This window comes from Dermatophagoides pteronyssinus, unplaced genomic scaffold (assembly GCF_027571235.1).
Source record: "Dermatophagoides pteronyssinus isolate colony J.1.1.1.1 unplaced genomic scaffold, Derpt_VIB-CSIC_2022.12 sq0019, whole genome shotgun sequence".
NCBI lineage: Eukaryota > Metazoa > Arthropoda > Arachnida > Sarcoptiformes > Pyroglyphidae > Dermatophagoides > Dermatophagoides pteronyssinus.
In genome coordinates, this window is record NW_027461543.1 from 433,841 (window position 1) to 454,187 (window position 20,347).

Sequence of the window (20,347 nt, forward strand, 5' to 3'; positions counted from 1 at the left end):
TGATTTCGAATACATTGACCATGATTTGAACAATTTAATGGACATTTTGTAAATGAATATTGCAATATAAATGTAGGTAACAATAAATCAAATGATGAATGATGATGATAAATCATTAATAATCGATTACCATTACTGATTAATGGTTTTAATTGTGTGGATTGATTACAACAAGGGCCACGAATATTAGCTAAAAGATTATCTTCAAATGAATCACCATCAAAAATATAGATAATATCATTATTTGAATTACAACCGGTTAAATTTATCCATATAAAATGTAGATTTATAAATTTATTATCAACATCATTTGTTTCGAATAGCCATTCACCATCACCATCATTAACATTATCATTGGTTATTGTACCGAATATTGTTTCGTTTCCCGTTACAATTATACGATGATTTGATATTGCATACGATGAATGATTTAATAAGAATCGAAAACTAAACCAAATGAATAATGATAAAAGAAAATTCGATTTTGCAAACGATTTCGATGAATATTCATTCATTTCTTATATATCCAAACATATGAAAATGATATGATCATATTGAATTCTTTTTCCGGTAGAACAAAATGAAATCAATGAATTTTTGATGATTATCCACGAGGTAAGGAATTTTTGCAAAACAAAAAAAATTGAAAATAAAACCCGCGATTCCTATATGAGACGAGTCAAAACAAACGCGGGTAACCCAAACAACAAACGAAAACCAAAATGTTCCAGAAACGTTATGACAAAAAAAAAAAGAATCCAAGAATCGATCCGTACATAAAAGACGTTACCGAATGATTTTATTTTTTCAATTTTATTTTATTTGAAAAGTGGTTAAATTTGTAGAAAAAAAATTGGTAGATTCAATAATAATCAAGGTAATAATAATTAGAAAAAAAATTGTCACATCAAAAAATTCAATAGAAAAAAAAATTGATTCAAAAATGAAATAGACTAGTTGTGTATAAAGATGCTTTTTTTTGATTATTATTTTTTCGTTTTGTGAATTCTCGTTTTGAAAGAAAAGCTACCACACATGGATTTTTTGGCTAGCGAAAACTTGTAGTATGTAATGTATGGTTGTTGTTGTTGCGTTTGTTTAGGAAAAGTAAACAACAAAAAAAAACGCTAAACTTCGGTCGTATCTTCAGGAACACCTTGTGTTGCAATCAAATAATTTGATGCTTGTCGTATATTCCAATTAAATTTTGTTAACATTTTTGACCAATCACAATCAACATTAATATTATGGCTTCGTAATTGTTGTCGTAATCGCTAGTGTTTTCAAATAATGAAAAGAAATTTAGTAAACGAAAAACAAATTCTACTCATTTTCAACAAAAAAAAATACTTACAATACATTTGATAGCTTTATGTATATCCCAATCGGTTGAATCGAGAATTTTAGCACATTCTTCGGCAGTTAAATTTATCTGTTTTTTTATATAAAAAGTTTAAATTAAAGTAAGTTAGAAAAATAAAGATTTCCTTTATTACATACCTCATTTGAAAGAACTTTTTGCATAACACGAACTTCATCACTATCAATATTTCGATGTCTTGGTATAGGTGGAGGTGGTTGTGTTGGTGGATTCGATAATTTCAATGAACTTTGACTTTTTAATGACTTTTCCATTGATGATGATGATGATGATAATGTGGTTGATGGTGGTGGTGGTGATGGTTTCGACATTGTCGATTGACTAATAACATTTATCGTTTGATTGGTTGGTTTAACATCAGCAACAACATTATCAACAACAACAACATTTTGTACTGGATTCGAATCTTTAATCTGACCGGTACTACCAACAATACCATTCGTAAATGTTGAAACTGATGATAATTTCATTGGTTGTTGCTGTTCAGATTTGTTTTCCTGATTTACATTTTTCGATTGTTGTTGTTGTTGAGGTATAGTGTTTGTCGACGACGATGAAGAAGATGATATAATCGTTGTCGATGGTGGTAAATACGACGATGATGATGATGACGAACAAGCCAATTTAATATTATCAAATGCTTTTTGTATTTCACTTTCCAATGATTCGGTTAAATCATCCGATCTATATATGTGTTGAAATAGAGGAAAAAAAGAAAGAAAAACATTAACGAAAATTCAATGAAAAAATCACGTACAAATATCTTCTTGTCGGTGGTTTTGGTGGCGGCTGTGGCATTGTTGTTGTTGATGATTTATTACAATCATCATCTATTTCAACAGCATCAAAACTTTTACTAAAATGATGTTGATTTGTTTTTGATAAAAATGTAGCTGGTACTTGTGGACATGATACTTGTTTTAATACAGGAACATGATGATGATGTCTATGACCCGATGATGATAATTCATATGGTTGTTGTTGTTGATGATGATAATTACCATCAACATTATCACCAACACCAGTAATCATATGATTTTGATAGTTACCATTATTTAATTTATCTGATAATTCAGCCGGTATTATTAATGGATGACGACGTTGATGTGTTTTCAATTGTATCAAAGGTCGATTACGATCTCTTGGTGGTAATGGTAATGCATTTGGATTTTGTTGTTGCTGTATCATTATTGGTAGCATTTCACCACCAATATTATTTGAATTTTCCAATGGTAATCTTGATGATGCAACTCTTGCTAAACCGGCTGTCTGTGCTGTTGTTGGTAAACGTGGCTGTGAAAATGATCGATTACCACGTATTTTTGGCCGTAATACATTACCGATTCCGGCTGTACGTAACATTCGTAATGGATTATTTTCATTACTTGGATCATCACCATCATTCTGATCATTTTGATGATCAACATTAAACATTGTTGAATTTGATGTTTGATCTATGGTTGTCGATTCTTTGTTCGTCGTTGTCGTTTGAGGTAGTGATGGTACATTATTAACCGAACAACCAACACCTTTATCAACCAATGACATATATGCTTCTTTAGCAGCCGGTGTAATACTTTCAATTATATTTCCAATTGATTCTGTTTCTTCACTAAATGTACGACGTTCATTTTTTGGTGAACGATGATGATGATGATGACCAGTAACTGGAAATTTAAATGAAAATTTCCGTTGTTTATTCGGTGAATTTGGTGTTTTTGGTGAATCATTTTTAGTCAAATCTAAATCATCTTCCATCATTGTACGATTAGCAATATCTTTTGCCATTGCAATTGCTGAATCTAATTCATTTTGTTCTGCTTCGGATATTGGTTTTACATTCGATTTATTTTTTTTCATTTGATTTGATTCTTTACACATTTTTAAATTCAATTCACGAACTTCATTTTTAACATTAATACTATTTTCATTGATAGCTGTTTCACAATCACCAGCATCATTATTTAAATCTGGTTTTATATGATCTAATTCACGGAATACTTCTTCCATTAATGATGGACCAAAATCCAGAATCTGATGTTGGAAGGATGAAAATAGAAAAATTCAAAAATTTTTTTTTGTCATCAAAAACAAACAGACAAAACTAACCTCAAATGGTGGACTTTCCAATGCACCCAAATCATCATCATCATCATCATCATTATCATCACCATTATTATCATTATCGCTTATTTCATGATATTCATGTGATGAATTTGAATATATTGCTTTTGAATCGATTGATGATTTTCGATTTTTTGATTGAAAATTCTGTATTGGACCTGATATAGTTAATTTACGATGATTTGATTTCGATGATTTCGAATCCATTACATCATTATTATTCAATATTCCATTCGATTTTGATGATGGTTGTTGTTGTTGTACATGATGATATTTACCATCAAGAAATGAAACATCACCGAAAAAAATACCATCAGCACCAACATGACCAGTATGTTTAAGATCACCTTGTGGTCTTGAAATCATTTCTGGACAAAGACGTTGATGCTGTTGATGATGATTATGATGATGTTTTCTTTGTCCATGTGGTGAATGGCTATATAAACCACCACCACCATGGTTATTATTTGAATGATGATTCTTAGTTGATTCTAAAAATCCACGTAAAAATTTTGATGAATGTTGTAATACAGTCGATGCTATTGATGATGCTGAATGTGAATGTGAATGATGATGATTCGAATGATGATTTTGGTGATGGTTACCATTAGTATTTCCCGATCCACCATTACTACCGTTACCACCAGAAAGTAATGATTGAACAAATGATGAACTTGATGATGATGATTGATGACTATTTTGTTGATTATGATTAGTTGATGATGAAGATGATGGTAAATTTTGTCCCAGATAAGCAACAAAATCACTTGGATTTATTAGACCAGTTTTACGTTCATTTGTAACTGCTTTCCATAACATTATACCATTGTTGTTGCTTGTAGCTTGATCCATATTATCATTATCATTATCTTTATCAATAACAGTGACAATATCACCAGATTTATATGAAAGATAATCAGATTTACACATCGGATTATCAGAATTTTTTATAGCTTGTAATAATTCTGGTTTACAATCTGGTAAAAGATTTATGATTTCGGAAAATTTTGGCCGTAAATTTGGTTCATGTTTCCAACAATTCAACATTAATTGATAATATTCATTTGGACAACATTCTGGCCGTTCTAAACGTTGATAATTTGGTATATCAATTGCTTCCAATATTTGTTGTCCAGTTAATGCTGCCCATGGTTGAAAACCAAATGAAAATATTTCCCATAATGTAACACCATATGCCCAAACATCAGATTGTGATGTAAATTTTAAATAATTTATACATTCAGGTGCACACCATGCAATCGGTAGTTTAAGATTAACATTAAAATTACTTTGATAATAATCTTTACCAACACCTAATGCACGTGATAAACCAAAATCGGATATTTTTATTTTAGTTTTATTAAAAACTAAAATATTACGTGCAGCAAGATCACGATGAATCAGGCGTTTTGATTCCAAATATGCCATACCATCGGCAATTTGTTGTGCAAATAAACATAATGATATTAATGGAAAATGTGTTATTAATGTTGATTCTTTTAAACATTCTAACAGTGAACGTAATGGCGCTAATTCGGTTATCAACATAACCGATGGTTCCAATACAACACCATATAATTGTACAATATGTTCATTTGATATTGAATGCATTATGGATGCTTCTTTTAGAAATTCTAACCGTGAATTTTCTAATCGTACAGCTGATAAACATTTGATGGCCACCTGGATACGTTGTCCATCTTTATTGGTCCAAACACCTGCGATGATGAAAAATTAGTAAAGAAAATGAAAAAAAACATTCGAAATGACATTACCTTGTTGTACAACACCAAATTCACCGATACCCAATTCTTTATTAATCACCAATGAATCGATTGATATTATATGTCGATAACATTGTTGTTGTTGCCGGTTACCACCGATCATTTGATGATCAGCGTTCGATGATGTTGATTCATGTTGTTGATGATAATTACCATTACCATTACTATTATTATTCAACATCATTAATGATTGATTTGGATGACAAATTTCCAAATTATTATTATTATTATTGTTGTTGTTGTTGGCATTATTCTTATTATTTGAGCTATTATGTCGATGACGACGATATGTATCATAAATGACTTTCATTTTTTGTTTTGGCTATTTTTTCGTTTGTTTCCGAATTAAGATTCTTTTTTGTTTTTGATCGATTGATTGTCCGGTGGGATGAGAGATCGTCGATTAAAGAGATTTTTGGTTGGTTGGTTTGTTTAATCAAATTTTGGTCGAAAGTTTGAAAAATTGTTCGGGTCGCATACAAAAAACATTTGAGCAAATTTTTTGTTTAGATAGAAAATTATCAAAGAAGAAAAATAATTTTAGAAAAAAAAAATTAAACCGAAAACAATTATTGATGATGATGATGATGATTTAGCTGAATGAATAACCGATTGAATGGATTATGGATGGATGATAATTGTTTGTTTGTTTGCTTAATGAAAAAAGGAATGAATGAAAAAAAATTCATTCCATTCATTTAAAACCCATTCCATTCATGTTGATTGTTTTTTCTTTTTCAATTTCAAAATGATAATCAGCAGAAAAACCTCTCTTCTCTTCTCGTCAACAACAATAATCTATTTCAGCATTTGAAAATTGTCAAGATATTGCTGCCATCATTAAAATGATGATGATGATGAAAAGTTTCCTCCCTTATTGATCAGTAAAGAAGACGATGAAAAAACATTCCACCGAAAATAGTGGTTCCAAGAATAATGGAATGGCGTTGTTTGCTTGCTTGCTTGTAGTTTTTTTATTTGGCACACAATTTCAACAACAACAACAACAGAAACAGAAAAACACAGACAAAAAAATGATCCGCGCAGATTTTTTTTGTTTTCCCAAAAAATTTCGTTATCGCGGACAATCCTCGATGTTTACAAAAAAATCGGGGAAAGACATTCATACGAGGAAAACATTTAAGAGCAAACATATATTGCGAGAGAGAGAGAGAGAGAGTGAGAGATTATTGAATCTGGAATGGATAATGGAAAATGTTGATGATGAATGATCAAGAGAAGAGAAGAGAAAAGGGCAGCAGTAAAATCATCGACCACCACCACCACCACCACCAAAATAAAGAAATGAAAGAAGCAAAGTTCATCAACTTTCAACTTTTTTTTTCCTCCGTCGTCCCCCTCTTCTTCTCCTCCTCCCAAATAGATCTGCTGAATGCAGACAGACAAAACTTTCTCTCTCTCTCTTAGTAACTTTCACTGTTTTATATACCACTACTACTGATACGATATGCTACTACAATAATAAGGATTCGAATTCGAATCGAATGGATTTTTTTTGTTTGAATTTTTTTTTTTTGAAAATTTCTCAATGAATTGTAATTAAATTAGATTTAATTTAATTTGTTTTCGTTTTATCAATGAATCATCATCATCAATAATTGATTTAAATTATTATTCAATGATTCATTGATTATGAAAATAAAAATTTTATTTATAATTTAATCAACTAGACCGAAACGAAATTCAATTAATCGAACCAGAAAAAAATTCAAACCAATCATCAATAATAGTCATCAACCTAACCTCACTCAGCTATGAATCACAGTCATCAACCTAACCTCACTCAACTATGAATCACAGTCATCAACCTAACCTCACTCAACTATGAATCACAGTCATCAACCTAACCTCACTTAACTATGAAACACAGTCATCAACCTAACCTCACTCAACTATGAAACACAGTCATCAACCTAACCTAACACAACTATATGTCATATTAATGTCGAATTTTGTTTTCTTTGAAAATCTGGACATTTTTTTTGCGTTACAAAAAAATGATAATTTTTTACAAATAAACAAAACAAACCGACAAACCATAATCCACCACCAAAAAAAAAGAAAAGAAACATAAATATAGAGAAAAACATTATTTATTTAATAGATTCTATTTCGGGATTTTCAACCACAACCAACAAGAAAAAAACACCACCAATCAATTTAAAACGTTATTATGATGATTGTCCTTGAGACTTTTGTTTGTTTCTTGGTTGGTTGGTCGGTTTAAATGAATGAAAAAAAATTCGAAAAAATGGATGTGGTTCGAAAGCAATAACAGCAAGAAAATCCTTGAAATGTTTGTTATTTTTTATTTATGGTTACTGTTGTCTATGCTCGAAATGTGATTTGGATAATAAATTTTTCTTTTTTTTTCTGATGAAATAATGATGATGATGAAACCCGATGAAAGAGTTCAATGTCATTTTCATTTCAAATTGTTTGGTGACAAAAATTTTCTTTCTCTTTTTTTTCGCTGTTCAAATCGATGATTGATCGATTGATTGATTTAAATTGATGTTTTGATGATGACAACAACAACAACTTTCAAAGATTTTTCAAAATTGAAAATAACAACGTTTGTCACATGTTTGTTTTTTTTTTTGAATTCAATTTCGTTTTGCATTTTGCAACCTATTTTGGAAAATTGATTTGCAAAAATTGTTTTCAAAATCCTCAATGATTATGTAGAGCACTAGATGGCAGCATAGTGTTTAAAAATTGATTTTTTTCAAATTTTTTTTAAAAAATTGAGATTTTATTATTATTTTTACAACAAAAAAATATAAAAATGATAATTAATAAAAAAAAATTGTTAGTTTCTTCTTTTTAAAAAAAAAAATTAAATACAGAGAAAAATGCGAAAAAAAATATTTTCAAATGTTTAAACGGGCATGTTTCCAGCAGCCTGAAAATGTTGTTTACAATAAATAATTTTAAGAAAATGGGGTCTGGTTGTTGAGCAGCGTTGAAGATCGGTCGTTCATCGATCATTAATGACGATCAGAATTTTTTGATTTTCTTGATGACCAACTTGTACCGCTAAATGAATTTCTTGATCGACCTGATCCACGTGAATATCCGGACCTAAAAAATTGAGAAAATCAAGTTAACCCTGAATTAATCCATCACCACCGCTAACATACCAATCATTATTAGGATCATGAGCTTTGGCATTAGCAGCAGCAGCAGCCGCTACAACAGCCGCTGCAGCCGATGAATATCTTTCCGAATATGGTGGACTATGTGGTGGATTCATTAATGCTGATGCACCATCCGGTGGTGATATTTGTCTACTTTTTGCCGATATTTCTGTATGTGCTGAACGACCATCCAATATACTACCATTACGTTTGAATGAATTCATACTTTCCATATAATCACCATTTCTATTTTAATGAAAATCACCATTAAAAAACATTGAAAATAATGAAAAAAGAAACAGATAACCTTACCCAAAACCTTCACAAGAATAATTGGAAATATTACCAACAGGTATACCACGACTACCATATATGGATTTTGGACCAGCCATTAATGGATTTTTAATATTATAAAGATTTTGTTGTTCCCATGTTGTTTGTCGTTGACGAATTTTTCTGTTAAAAACCAATTTAATGATAAAATTGCAACCAAGGTTGTATCGTGATAATTACCTTTCTTTACAAGATGAACAAAGTAAAGCAATAGCCAAAACTGTACCCAAGAAAATAACCGATGATAATGCAATGATTGCAATTTCGGTAGCACCCATTTGACTGATTTTTTCCTGTACAGTAACACCCTGTATCCTTCGTATACGAAATGAACGTAAATTTTCAACAATTTGTTGAGAATTTTTACGAAAAACACTGAAAAACAAAAATGGAAAAATTATTTCAATTTTTCAAAAAAATTTCCCCAATCAATCAATCAATCAAACTTACTCAAGCAATGTTTCCGTATCGACAATTTCATTATTATTTTTATTAACTGCATAAAGAAAAACATCGGTTGAATGTGTTTCCTGTATATCACCTTCCAAATGTGGACCTAATTTTGCTAATTTTACATCAAAATCAGTTGTATTACTTAGATATTCAATAATATCCGGGTATTTTTTCTCAATCATTATCGGTTCTCGATCGGCAACAAATAATATCATTTTGGTTTCAGGTAAAACATGAATCTATGAAAGTTTGTGGGAGAAAAAAAATTTGTCAAAAGTCAAAAGTCAACGAAAATAATCGTCGATTTTTTCACTTACAAAAACAGTTGTTGTTGCTGAATTACCATTTTCACTACCTTCACAATCGGTTGCTTTAACATCAAAACCATACATTTTACCACCATCCAGATTAAATGTAACCATTGAACGAATATCACCATTTAATGGATCAATATAAAATTTTGTATGTGAATCATCACCACGTGATAATAATTCATAACGAATGGCTGAATTAATACCAACATCAGCATCTTTTGCCTATTTTTGAAAATGCGAAATACATTCAGAATCGAATCGAATCGAATCCAAAAAATCGAATGCTAAGAAACTTACATTAACTTTTACTACTTTAAAACCGAATGATGCTTCAAGTGGTATTGCAGCAACAATTGGACGATCATTATTATCAAATATAGGTGAATTATCATTTTCATCCATAACATGTATAACAACTAATGCTTCATCATAAGCAAGATGATTATTTTGATTTTCAGTTGTTGTCAAATGTTGATATAATGCTTGATGATGATAATGATGTTGTTGTTGTTGATTTTGATCAATAATAGTAGTAGAAATATCACGACCAACACGACGATGATGTATGACATTTTCTGCTTTTATTTTCAAATGATATACATCTTTTTTTTCACGATCTAAACTTTTCATCAATAAAAGTCGGCCATTTTCATGCTCTATTTTGAATGTTCCTATTGAAAATCGAATGAAATGAAATCAAATGAATGAAAAAACAAGGTAAACAAATAAAATTACCTCGATAATCAGATCCAACAATACGATAGTGTGGTGATTTTCTAGCAATTTCATCCGTTGAATTTAGATCAATCAATAATATTGGTGTCAATTGATTTTCTTTAACTTGTACTTCATAAAGACGTTGTGGAAATAATCGTACACCTTGTCCAGTACCAACAATTATATTGACCTATTGTTTGGGTTTGGGGGGTTATTTCATGAGAAAAAAAAAGGAAAATTCAATTCAATTTTCAATTTTCAAAATAATAATAATAATCCAAACATACTTCAGCCGTATCAGATTTAGGTGGTTCACCATCACTATCTTCTGATTTAACAATCAATCGATAATGATTACGATAATTACTATCCAATGGTTTGACTAGTTTAATTTTACCACTATTTTTATCTACAGAAAATGTATCGATCTCATCGGAATCTATTTTATTTTCACATGAAAAATATCGATGAAAATGATAAATAAAGGGGAGAAGAAGAAATTGAAACATGTCATTAGATTTGTCAATTTTCAAAAAGATTGATCAATTGATACATACTAAGTAGATAATATTTAAATGGACCATCACCGGCATCTAATTTATAAACAATATCACCTGGTTTAGCATTTTCAGCAACTTCAACAGTATAAACTGCTTTAGAAAAATCTGGTACTGAATCCGGTGTATCCGCAACAGTAACCCATAGTTTTGCTGTTGATGATAAACTTGGTGTACCTTTATCATATGCAATAACAGTTATATTGTAGAAATTTTTCTCTTCAAAATCTAATGTTGATAATGTCCAAACAGTTCCATCTGAAAATACAAAATAATCCGATTAGTTTGGTTTGATTTGGTCATTCAATCGAAGTAATCATTACCTTTTCCATCGATATAGAATTTATTATCATGACCGGCACCTAATTTATAGAAAACTTGTCCATTTTCACCTAAATCCGGATCAAATGCAGCAATCTGTGTAACTTTATGACCAGGGTCTAAATTTTCCGGTACATGTGCCAGATATGGATCCGTATAGAAACGTGGTTTTTCATCATTTTTATCCAGCTAGAAATAAAAAGAGAAAAGATTTTTCCAAATTAAAAAATTAATTTTCAAAACAACAAATTTCACAAATAAAATTGATGGTTGTTGTTTGCATAATAGTCAAACAACAACAACAAACAAAAATCAAATAAAAATCGATTTTTATTTGCTTGAAGTAATACTTACAATAGTAATTTTAACTTCAACAGTTGAATTGCTTGGAGGCTCACCATAATCCAATGCCTATTAATAGAAGCAACAAAAAAAACAAAAAAACAATGGCAATCATCAGTAAGTAATCATCAAAGATATTCACAAACAAGAAGCAATGATTATTGATGAGGATGATCATTGTATAATTCAAAGATCATCATCATCATCATTATTCAAATCATCAATTGATCGAACGAAATGAAATGAATGATATACGAACCGTTACTTCAAATGTATAGATTTCTTTTTGTTCACGATCAATAAAACCTTGTGCAAATAATTCACCCGTATGTACATCGATTGAAAATGGAAAATCTAAATTTAACAGAAAAATTTTTGTAAGTAAATATAGCCGAAAAACAAACAAAATCAAACAATTTTGAATGGGTGAATAAATCATTAATTCAAATAAACAAAAAACGAAGAAAAACATTACCTGATGCAACATTTGATGATATCAAATATTCAACTAAACCATTTCGGCCAATATCTTCATCTCTAGCCCTTAAAACACCTAATTTCATTTTATCATTTGTATAATTATTTTCAACAATATTAAATGTATATGATGAATGATCAAATGTTGGTTTATGATTATTAACCTGCCCGAACAAAACAAAACAAATTAAATTAACAAAATTAATCGGAAAATTTAACCAAAAAAAACCAAACATACATCAATAATGGTAACATTAACAGTAGTACGTGCCGATAAACCACCACCATCAACAGCCGATACATTCATAAAATAAATGGTACCCGGTTTCAGTGAACCAACGACAAAAATCTCACCGGTTATACGATCAATACGGATATCACCATTGCCACCACCAGTTATATAATATTGTATACGGGAATTTTGCCCCTCATCAATATCCGTAGCACGAACTTCAACAACTTTTGAACCGGGTTTGGCAATTTCCGGCAACAGTACAAACAATGGTCCATGTTGAAATTGTGGTGCATTATCATTTTCATCTTCAACTTGAATGAGAAGATCGGTTGCCGAACTTAGTCCACCCATATCTTGTGCAATAACTTTAAATTTATATGATGAACGTATTTCACGATCTAATATTTGTTTTGAATCTAACGGGGTGAAGATAACTGAACCTGAATTCATAATGCTAAACATTTCAGCGCCATCACCCGATAATGAATATTCAATCATTGAATTATTACCAATATCATTATCGATTGCTTTAATTATTGGTACAATATTTACAGTTGTACCTGGTTTTGAATTTTCTTTAATCGTACCGGTATATGAATGTGGAAATGTTGGCACCTGATCATTTTCATCCAAAACATCAATAATTACTTCACTAACACTAACTTTAGTTGTAGGGTGTTTTTCTTCAATCTTAACAGTGAAAACATATTTATTACGTTTTTCACGATCCAAACCAATTCGGGTATAAATTTCACCATCCGATGTTATATTAAAAATTGATCGCATTTCAGAATTTATAATCGTATAACGTATCGAAGATTTAACACGATGTTTCCTTGGTTTCAAATCAACTTTACCGACAAAATAATTTTTCAAATTTTCTCGTATTTCAAAACGATAATAAGCTTGTTCAAATCTTGGATCACGTTCTTCAGCTTCATTAACAATAATATTCAACAGTGTAGATGATTTCCATATTCCATCAAAAACTTCAACCGTAATGGAATATTGTTGACTTTCACTTACATCCAATTGCCTGGATACATTTACAATACCATTCACGGGATTGATTGCAAACGGAACTGAACCGGTATTTTTTGAAAATGAATAAACCAAATTTGTTTGTGCAGCAGAATCAGCATCGGTTGCATGCAATTCTGTTAGAATCATTCCAACAGCTGAATCTTCTGATATAAAATGATAATAAACTTCTTTTTCAAATTTTGGTGGTGAATCATTAATATCCTGTATGATAACGGCAACCATTGTTTTACCAATTCTAGGTGGTTGACCTTTATCTTTTGCAGCAATAAATACCAGATGTAATGCAGCTTCAGGTACATTATATTTTTCACGATCTAATTCAGAAACTACAGTCAACAATGGTCCACCTTCATCAACATCCAAACGAAATTCACCATTTGAATTTCCATCAACAATATAAACTTCCATTTGACGATTAATACCATCATCATAATCAACAACAGGTAAACGTAAACGTGTACCAATACTTGTTGGACCTTCAGTAACATTTAACATGAATGTTTCATTTAAAAATGTTGGTGTCCAATCATTTTCATCCAGGATAATTATATGAACACTTGTCCAACCAGTATTATTAGCTGAATCGATAGCAACAATTTTCAAAACATGTGCAGGTGATTTTTCTCTATCAGGTGATTCATTTACCGAAATAACACCAGTTTTTGTTTCCATATGAAACAATCGATCATTATTACCGGCAACAATAAAATATTTAAGTTTACCATCATCACTTTCATCATTATCTTTTGCATTTAATGTTGTTATTACATGACCAACTGGGGTATTTTCTTTTAATTCAACCAAATATTCTGATTGTGAAAATATTGGACTATTATCATTAACATCTTCGATCAGGATTTTAACCCGTATGTTGGCCGTACATTTTGCATTCGATGCTGATATTGATAATGTATAAATTCCTTGTAAAAATTTTGCCATACGATCACGATCGATTGATCGTTTTATTTTCAATGTTACATTTCTTGGTATATCATTATTTTCACCACTATTTCCACCTGTACCAACCGTATCAATATAGAAATTATCATTGGAATTATCTTCAGTAATTTGATATAGAATATTCTGCCCGGAATATTTATTCATATCAATCAACATTAAATCATTGATAACAATCATATCGACTGGTGAATTTTCTTCAATCGATGCATAATATTCACTGAATGGAAATTTTGGACATTTTGTATTCATTTCGGATAAACGAATAACAACACTTGCTTCGGAATATCGTTTCATATCCAGTTTATTATGTGCCAAAACAATAAAATGATATGTACTTTCACGTGGATTTATATATTCAATACGTTGTGTAGAGAAAATTCTACCGGTATCATGATCGATTGTAAATTTTTTAATCAAATTTGATGATGATGATGATATATTATACCAAATCTGACCACCGCTTGGTATTTTTGCTTTTGGCACCAGTACCGTACGGCCTGGTTCAACAATATTTTCCAATTGTATTGAATATTGTGTTGAAGTGAATAATGGCATTGTTTCTTCAACATGATCATTATAAACTTCAATTTGTAAATCAATTGAACTGGATAATGGATTTTTTCTTGCTTGATCACGTACAATAATTTTAAATAAATCATGATGTGGCATTAATTTTTGCCGGGCAAATATTTGTCCATTATGTGGATTAATTTGAAATAATGGATTTGGTGGTTCAATTGAAAAATGCAATACATTATTACCTTGTTCATCACTATCCAAATCGATTGCCTGTACAGTGTAAATGATTTCTTCATTTGGTGATACTGATTGTGGTATACGTATAACTTTTGGTATTGAAAGTATTTCTGGTTTATGATCATTTTGATCAATAACTTTAATCTGTACAACAGTCATTATAAATTGTGAATCTTTTGCTTCATCTCTTGCTTCAATATTTATTTCATGATATCTTGCCTGTTCATAATCTAATGGTGCAATCAACATTATTTGTCCAGATTCTCTATCAATACGAAATGCAGAAGGATTTGTTGATTTTACAATACGATAATTAATTTTACCAGCTTTTCCTTGATCAGGATCTTGTGCTTTTACTGTTACAATGGCAATACCGGATAAATTCTCTTCAACTTCAACTGAATAGAAAAATTTTTCAAATTTTGGTGGATGATTATGAGTGTTTGATGATCTTACAACCAAAATTGCTTTACCAATATTTGGTGTTATACCATGATCTTGTGCAAAAACTTCCATTTCAAATGTAAAATTTTGTTTATTATTCGGGAAATTTGAAACCAAACGCACTAGGCCAGTTTTTGAATCAATTTCAAACATTCCATGTGTATTTTTTATCCAATAAGTAACTTCTCCGTTATTAGCCATATCAGGATCATTTGCATGAACTTGTATAACAGTTTGACCGGGGTGTGAATCATATGGTATCGATACAACATATTTCTGTTGTTCAAATAATGGTTGATTATCATTTTCATCCAATACTTCAATCGATATCGGTACTGTTGTTTCAAATTTTCCATCATTTGCAATAACAAAAAATTCATAACGATCTTGTTGTTCACGATCCAACAGTTTTCGTGTACAAAGATCACCTGTTGATTTATTTATTTGAAATGATTGACTATCACGATTACCATTGCTTAAAAAATAGCTAACATTATCCACTGAATCACCTGAATTGGCTTCAATTTTTAAAAAACAATAACCAGCCGGTTTATTTTCATTAATTGTTACCGTATATGATGGTTTATTAAAAATTGGTGGATGATTATCTAAAAATTTTTGAAAAAAAATTGAAAAAAGAAAAATTAAATTATCACAAAGGTAAAAAAGGAGATAAAGGTAAAAGGTATTTACGGCTATTTTAACTCCAAAAAAAAACTTACTTATATCTTTAACATCAATTGTAACAATAGTTAAACCAACTAATGGTGTTTGATGTGAATCTTTTGCCTGTACTAATAATGAATATTGTTTTTGTTTATCATAATCAATTAATGACCATTTTCCTTGATTAATACTAATTTGACCATTTTGTTCATCAATACGAAATAGATTTTGATCATTACCACCAACAATTGAATATGTAATTGTATTATTTTGTAAATCTTTATCCATTGCTTTCACTTGTATGATTGGTTTGGTTTCTTGACGATTTTGTTTTACCTTTTGTTCATCACCATTATCATCATTGATGGTATTGAATTCAAATACAGAACCAAAATAATTATTCGATGTAAACACTGGTGGATAATCATTACTTTCTTGTACCCGTACCACAATCTGTACACCAAGACTAAAATTCTGTGGTAAACCATCATCAGTTGCACGTACAATAAATTGATATTGTGTTTTACCATCCAATGGTTTTCGTACATAAATACGACCTGAATCTGATTCAATTGAAAAATATTGATAATCTTCATCATGTATTGAATAATAAACATTATTTCCATCATCATCGATTGCTTTCACCTGTCCTACATTTGTTCCTTCAACTGCTTTTTCCTGAACATGAAATTCATATGGTAAACCAATAAATTTTGGTGAAAATTCATTAATATTTGCTACATAAATATTAACTTTTGCCGAACTCCAACGTGGTTCATCACCACCATCCGCAACAATTAGATCAAATTCTAATTGATTTCTTTGTTCATAATCCAGTGGTTTATTCAATATTATCATACCGGTTGTATGATTAATAAAAAAATATGATACATCCAATTCATTTCCTTCAATTTTATAATAGGATATTTTTCCATTACGACCAGAATCATTATCGGTTAATTGATAAAATGGTGGTAATGATGTACCGGGTGGTAAACTTTCCGGTAATTCTAAACCATAACGATCTTCATTAAATTTTGGTGAATTATCATTCACATCGGTAATTTCAATAATAACCGGTACGGATGAATTAAATAGATTTATTGATGACATATCACGGGCATTGATTTTAAATTCAAATATTTTTTCATTTGCCGGTGGATCAAAATCAATCGAATCAATAACAATAATTTCACCAGTTTTTGAATTGATATTAAATTTTGATAGGCCATTAATCCCGTTAGGATTTTCCTGATTTTCACCACCACCACCACCATTATTATCATTTCGTTGTTCAGGAAATTCAATCCAATAAACAATATCCAATTCATCTGTTGAACGTTTTGGATTCGTAGCCGAAACGGAACCAATTAATTTTCCACGTGGTAAATTTTCCGGTATTTTATAATGATATAATTGTTGATCAAATTCAACAATTTCATCATTAATATCTTTAACATTGATTAATACTTCTACTGAAGGATTAACAATATCAGCTGAATTTGGTCCTTGAAATGGTCGAAGATTACGTGCAGCAATAAATAATTTATATTGTTGTTTACGTTCAAAATTCAAACGATCCGATGTTGTTATTAAACCATTATCCGTATTTATATTGAAAATATTATCTTCATTACCAGCAAGAATCAGATATTTTACAACAGCATTATCACCAGTATCCCGATCTAATGCTTGTATACGAAATATTTCAACAGGTGGATCAATTTCTTCTGCTACTTCAATTTCATATTGATTTTGTTCAAAATAAGGTGCATTATCATTAATATCTTCAATTAGGACAATGATTTTTGTACTACCACTTAGTTGTGGTGTACCACCATCATATGCAATAACAAGAAATTCTATTCTTGATTCTGTTTCACGATCTAATTTCGTTCGTGTTCGTATCATACCATTTTTTTGTTCAATAAAAAACAATTCATTTGCATGATCACCAATAATCGAATAATGAATTTCAGAATTTTTACCAGAATCACGATCAATAGCCATAACAGTACCAACGGTTACATTTGAACCTAATTCTTCAACAACAGTAAAATTATACAAATCATGTGTAAATTGTGGTGAATTATCATTAATATCAACCAAATTTACTAATAATGGTGCAACAGCCGTATTAATACCATCCGATACTTGTACTAATAAATCAAATGATTGTTTTGTTTCATAATCCAATACGGCTGATGTATAAATTTTACCAGTTTTTGAATCAATAATAAATTGTTTTTCATCATTCCCAGCAACAATAGAATATTCCAACATTGTATCCACTTGGTCAGCATCTTGTGCAATAATCTGTGTAACATAAGCACCTTCCGGCAATGATTCACCAACATATGCTTCGAATGGTGCACCAATAAATTCCGGTACACTATTATTAATATCGGTTATATTAACCCTAATGATAGCAACAGCCGTACGTCGTTCATGTATCATTTTAGCCATATCGGATGCAACAACAAAAAATGTAAATTGTCCAATCGGTGTTGGTGATTTACTGTTCATCGATGAAAATCTATCCGTTACATAAATGGAACCATTTTGTGGATAAACATCAAACGGACTATTTTGACTTAATGAATCATTTTGTTTATAGTAAATAATACGACCATTTTCATTAATATCACGATCACTTGCATAAATTGAACCGATTAATGTACCAGGTGATGCTGTTTCCAACACTGAAAATGTATAAACATTTGATGGAAAAAATTGTGGATTATTATCATTTGAATCTAATAATGTTATTTCCACAACACAGCTATTTGGTTCTTTATAATCAGGATCAACATTTGGTTTTTTTTCAATAGCCATTACTTTCAGTATGATTTTATCATTTAATTCACGATCCAATTTATTTGGATCTTTTACACTAATCCAACCAGTATATGGATCAATTTGAAATGCTTGTATTGGATCTTTTAATACATAACGAAATTCAGCATTTTCACCTTTATCAGCATCGAATGCTGATACTTGTACAATTGTAAAACCGGTAGGTAAATTTTCCATAACCGTTACATTATAGATAACGTTTTCAAATATTGGTGAATTATCGTTCTGTGTAAATTGGCAAAAGAAAGAAAGAAAAACAAACAAAACAAAACAAAACAAAGAAACCAATGGTGATGATTGCTCTACAAAAATAAACAAATACAAAGAAAGATAAGAGACAACTTACCACATCGATTATAAAAACATCCACTCTTGATGTTGCCTGACGTAATGGATTATCAACTTGTGATGCCTGTTGTTTAGCAAGAGACGAAAAAAAGAAAATCGAAATTTAAATAATGATCATTGTGCGTGTTTGGGTCAGTGGCGATGGCGATGGCGATGGTTGATCAAAACAATCGATGTTGTTGATAATGATGATTATCCATTGATTTTGTGGATAACCACCATAATCATGATGGTGGTGGTGGTTATCCACAAACATTTCTGGCCATTATCCTAATCATCATCAGCATCATTATAATAATAATAATAATCATCGTCGTCGTTTCGAAAGCAATCGATAATAACCACCACAAACATTCACCATCATTATTGACCCAAACCAAAAAAAAACATCGATGATTATTCCCAATGGTCAATAGTGATGTTATCATTAACCCCATAATAATAACAACAACAACAGGATGCTCATTTTGCAGAAAATAAAAAATCGAATGTTTATATAAAAGATTATTTCTACTGACCTGTATCTGTAATGTTAACATAGAACTGGACAATGATTCCAAATCAATCTCACGAACAAGAAATAATTCACCTGTTTGATCGTGCATTTCAAAAAATCCACCTTCATTTCCTATTGTATAAAGAGAGATAGAGAGGGACAATGTTTGAGGGGGGAAAAGGAGGGAAAAAAGAGTGAAAAAAATGAAAATGAAAATCTTTTTTTTTCTTCGAAGAATGCATAGAAAATCTTTCAAGAAACTTGCTCGCTTCTATTTCCACATCCACGACAACATTCTTTATGGGAAATTTTTTTCTGTTTTGAAAGATTCGATTTTTTGTTTTGTTTTGTTTTTGTTTTTTGATTGTAAACACGATTAATTTCATCGAGCGATTATGAATATCATTATCATTCAACAAAAAAAAAAGTATCGAAAACATCCAAAAATTCGTGCAAAATTTGATTCGCAAAAATGAAAAAAAAAATTGGATCAATTTTGATTAAGAACATTGAACATTTCTTCCCCTCAGAGGGAAAAAGAGAGGGAAAATTTGTCAAACAAATTCTCCATCAATGAA

General features: G+C 30.4%; 2 protein-coding genes across 2 annotated transcripts in view; both read right to left on the reverse strand.

Annotated features, from left to right (window-relative positions):
* Positions 1-782: 782 nt before the first annotated feature.
* On the reverse strand, positions 783-6,561 carry Ack-like (activated Cdc42 kinase-like). The gene is made up of 6 exons (XM_027347474.2): positions 5,281-6,561; positions 3,491-5,223; positions 2,139-3,415; positions 1,501-2,065; positions 1,355-1,432; positions 783-1,274 (listed from the first exon to the last, which is right to left on the reverse strand). The coding sequence occupies exons 1-6, from the start codon at positions 5,597-5,599 to the stop codon at positions 1,128-1,130; spliced, it is 4,119 nt and encodes a 1,372-aa protein (XP_027203275.2). The 5' UTR covers positions 5,600-6,561; the 3' UTR covers positions 783-1,127.
* A 1,544-nt stretch (positions 6,562-8,105) lies between these two features.
* Positions 8,106-20,347, reverse strand: part of LOC113797098 (protocadherin Fat 4-like) — a 31,410-nt gene continuing 19,168 nt past the window's right edge. The window contains exons 11-28 of the mRNA XM_075822697.1: positions 19,792-19,901; positions 19,272-19,337; positions 16,126-19,150; positions 12,203-16,011; positions 11,963-12,128; positions 11,747-11,841; positions 11,500-11,556; positions 11,148-11,334; positions 10,825-11,082; positions 10,555-10,706; positions 10,286-10,457; positions 9,848-10,221; positions 9,554-9,772; positions 9,234-9,475; positions 8,964-9,158; positions 8,763-8,906; positions 8,454-8,696; positions 8,106-8,394 (exon numbers count right to left, since the gene is read on the reverse strand). Of these exons, the coding sequence (XP_075678812.1) occupies positions 8,301-8,394; positions 8,454-8,696; positions 8,763-8,906; positions 8,964-9,158; positions 9,234-9,475; positions 9,554-9,772; positions 9,848-10,221; positions 10,286-10,457; positions 10,555-10,706; positions 10,825-11,082; positions 11,148-11,334; positions 11,500-11,556; positions 11,747-11,841; positions 11,963-12,128; positions 12,203-16,011; positions 16,126-19,150; positions 19,272-19,337; positions 19,792-19,901 (9,608 nt within the window). The 3' untranslated portion in view covers positions 8,106-8,300. The remainder of the gene's footprint in view (positions 8,395-8,453; positions 8,697-8,762; positions 8,907-8,963; positions 9,159-9,233; positions 9,476-9,553; positions 9,773-9,847; positions 10,222-10,285; positions 10,458-10,554; positions 10,707-10,824; positions 11,083-11,147; positions 11,335-11,499; positions 11,557-11,746; positions 11,842-11,962; positions 12,129-12,202; positions 16,012-16,125; positions 19,151-19,271; positions 19,338-19,791; positions 19,902-20,347) is intronic.

Excerpts from the sequence above, each read along its gene's own strand:
- Ack-like (XM_027347474.2), bottom strand. The coding sequence starts at position 5,599 with ATGAAAGTCATTTATGATACATATCGTCGTCATCGACATAATAGCTCA. Across the intron at positions 5,224-5,280 it reads ATTTGGTGTTGTACAACAAG|GTGTTTGGACCAATAAAGAT; the intron begins GTAATGTCATTT and ends TCATCATCGCAG. Across the intron at positions 1,433-1,500 it reads AAAAAGTTCTTTCAAATGAG|ATAAATTTAACTGCCGAAGA; the intron begins GTATGTAATAAA and ends ATAAAAAAACAG.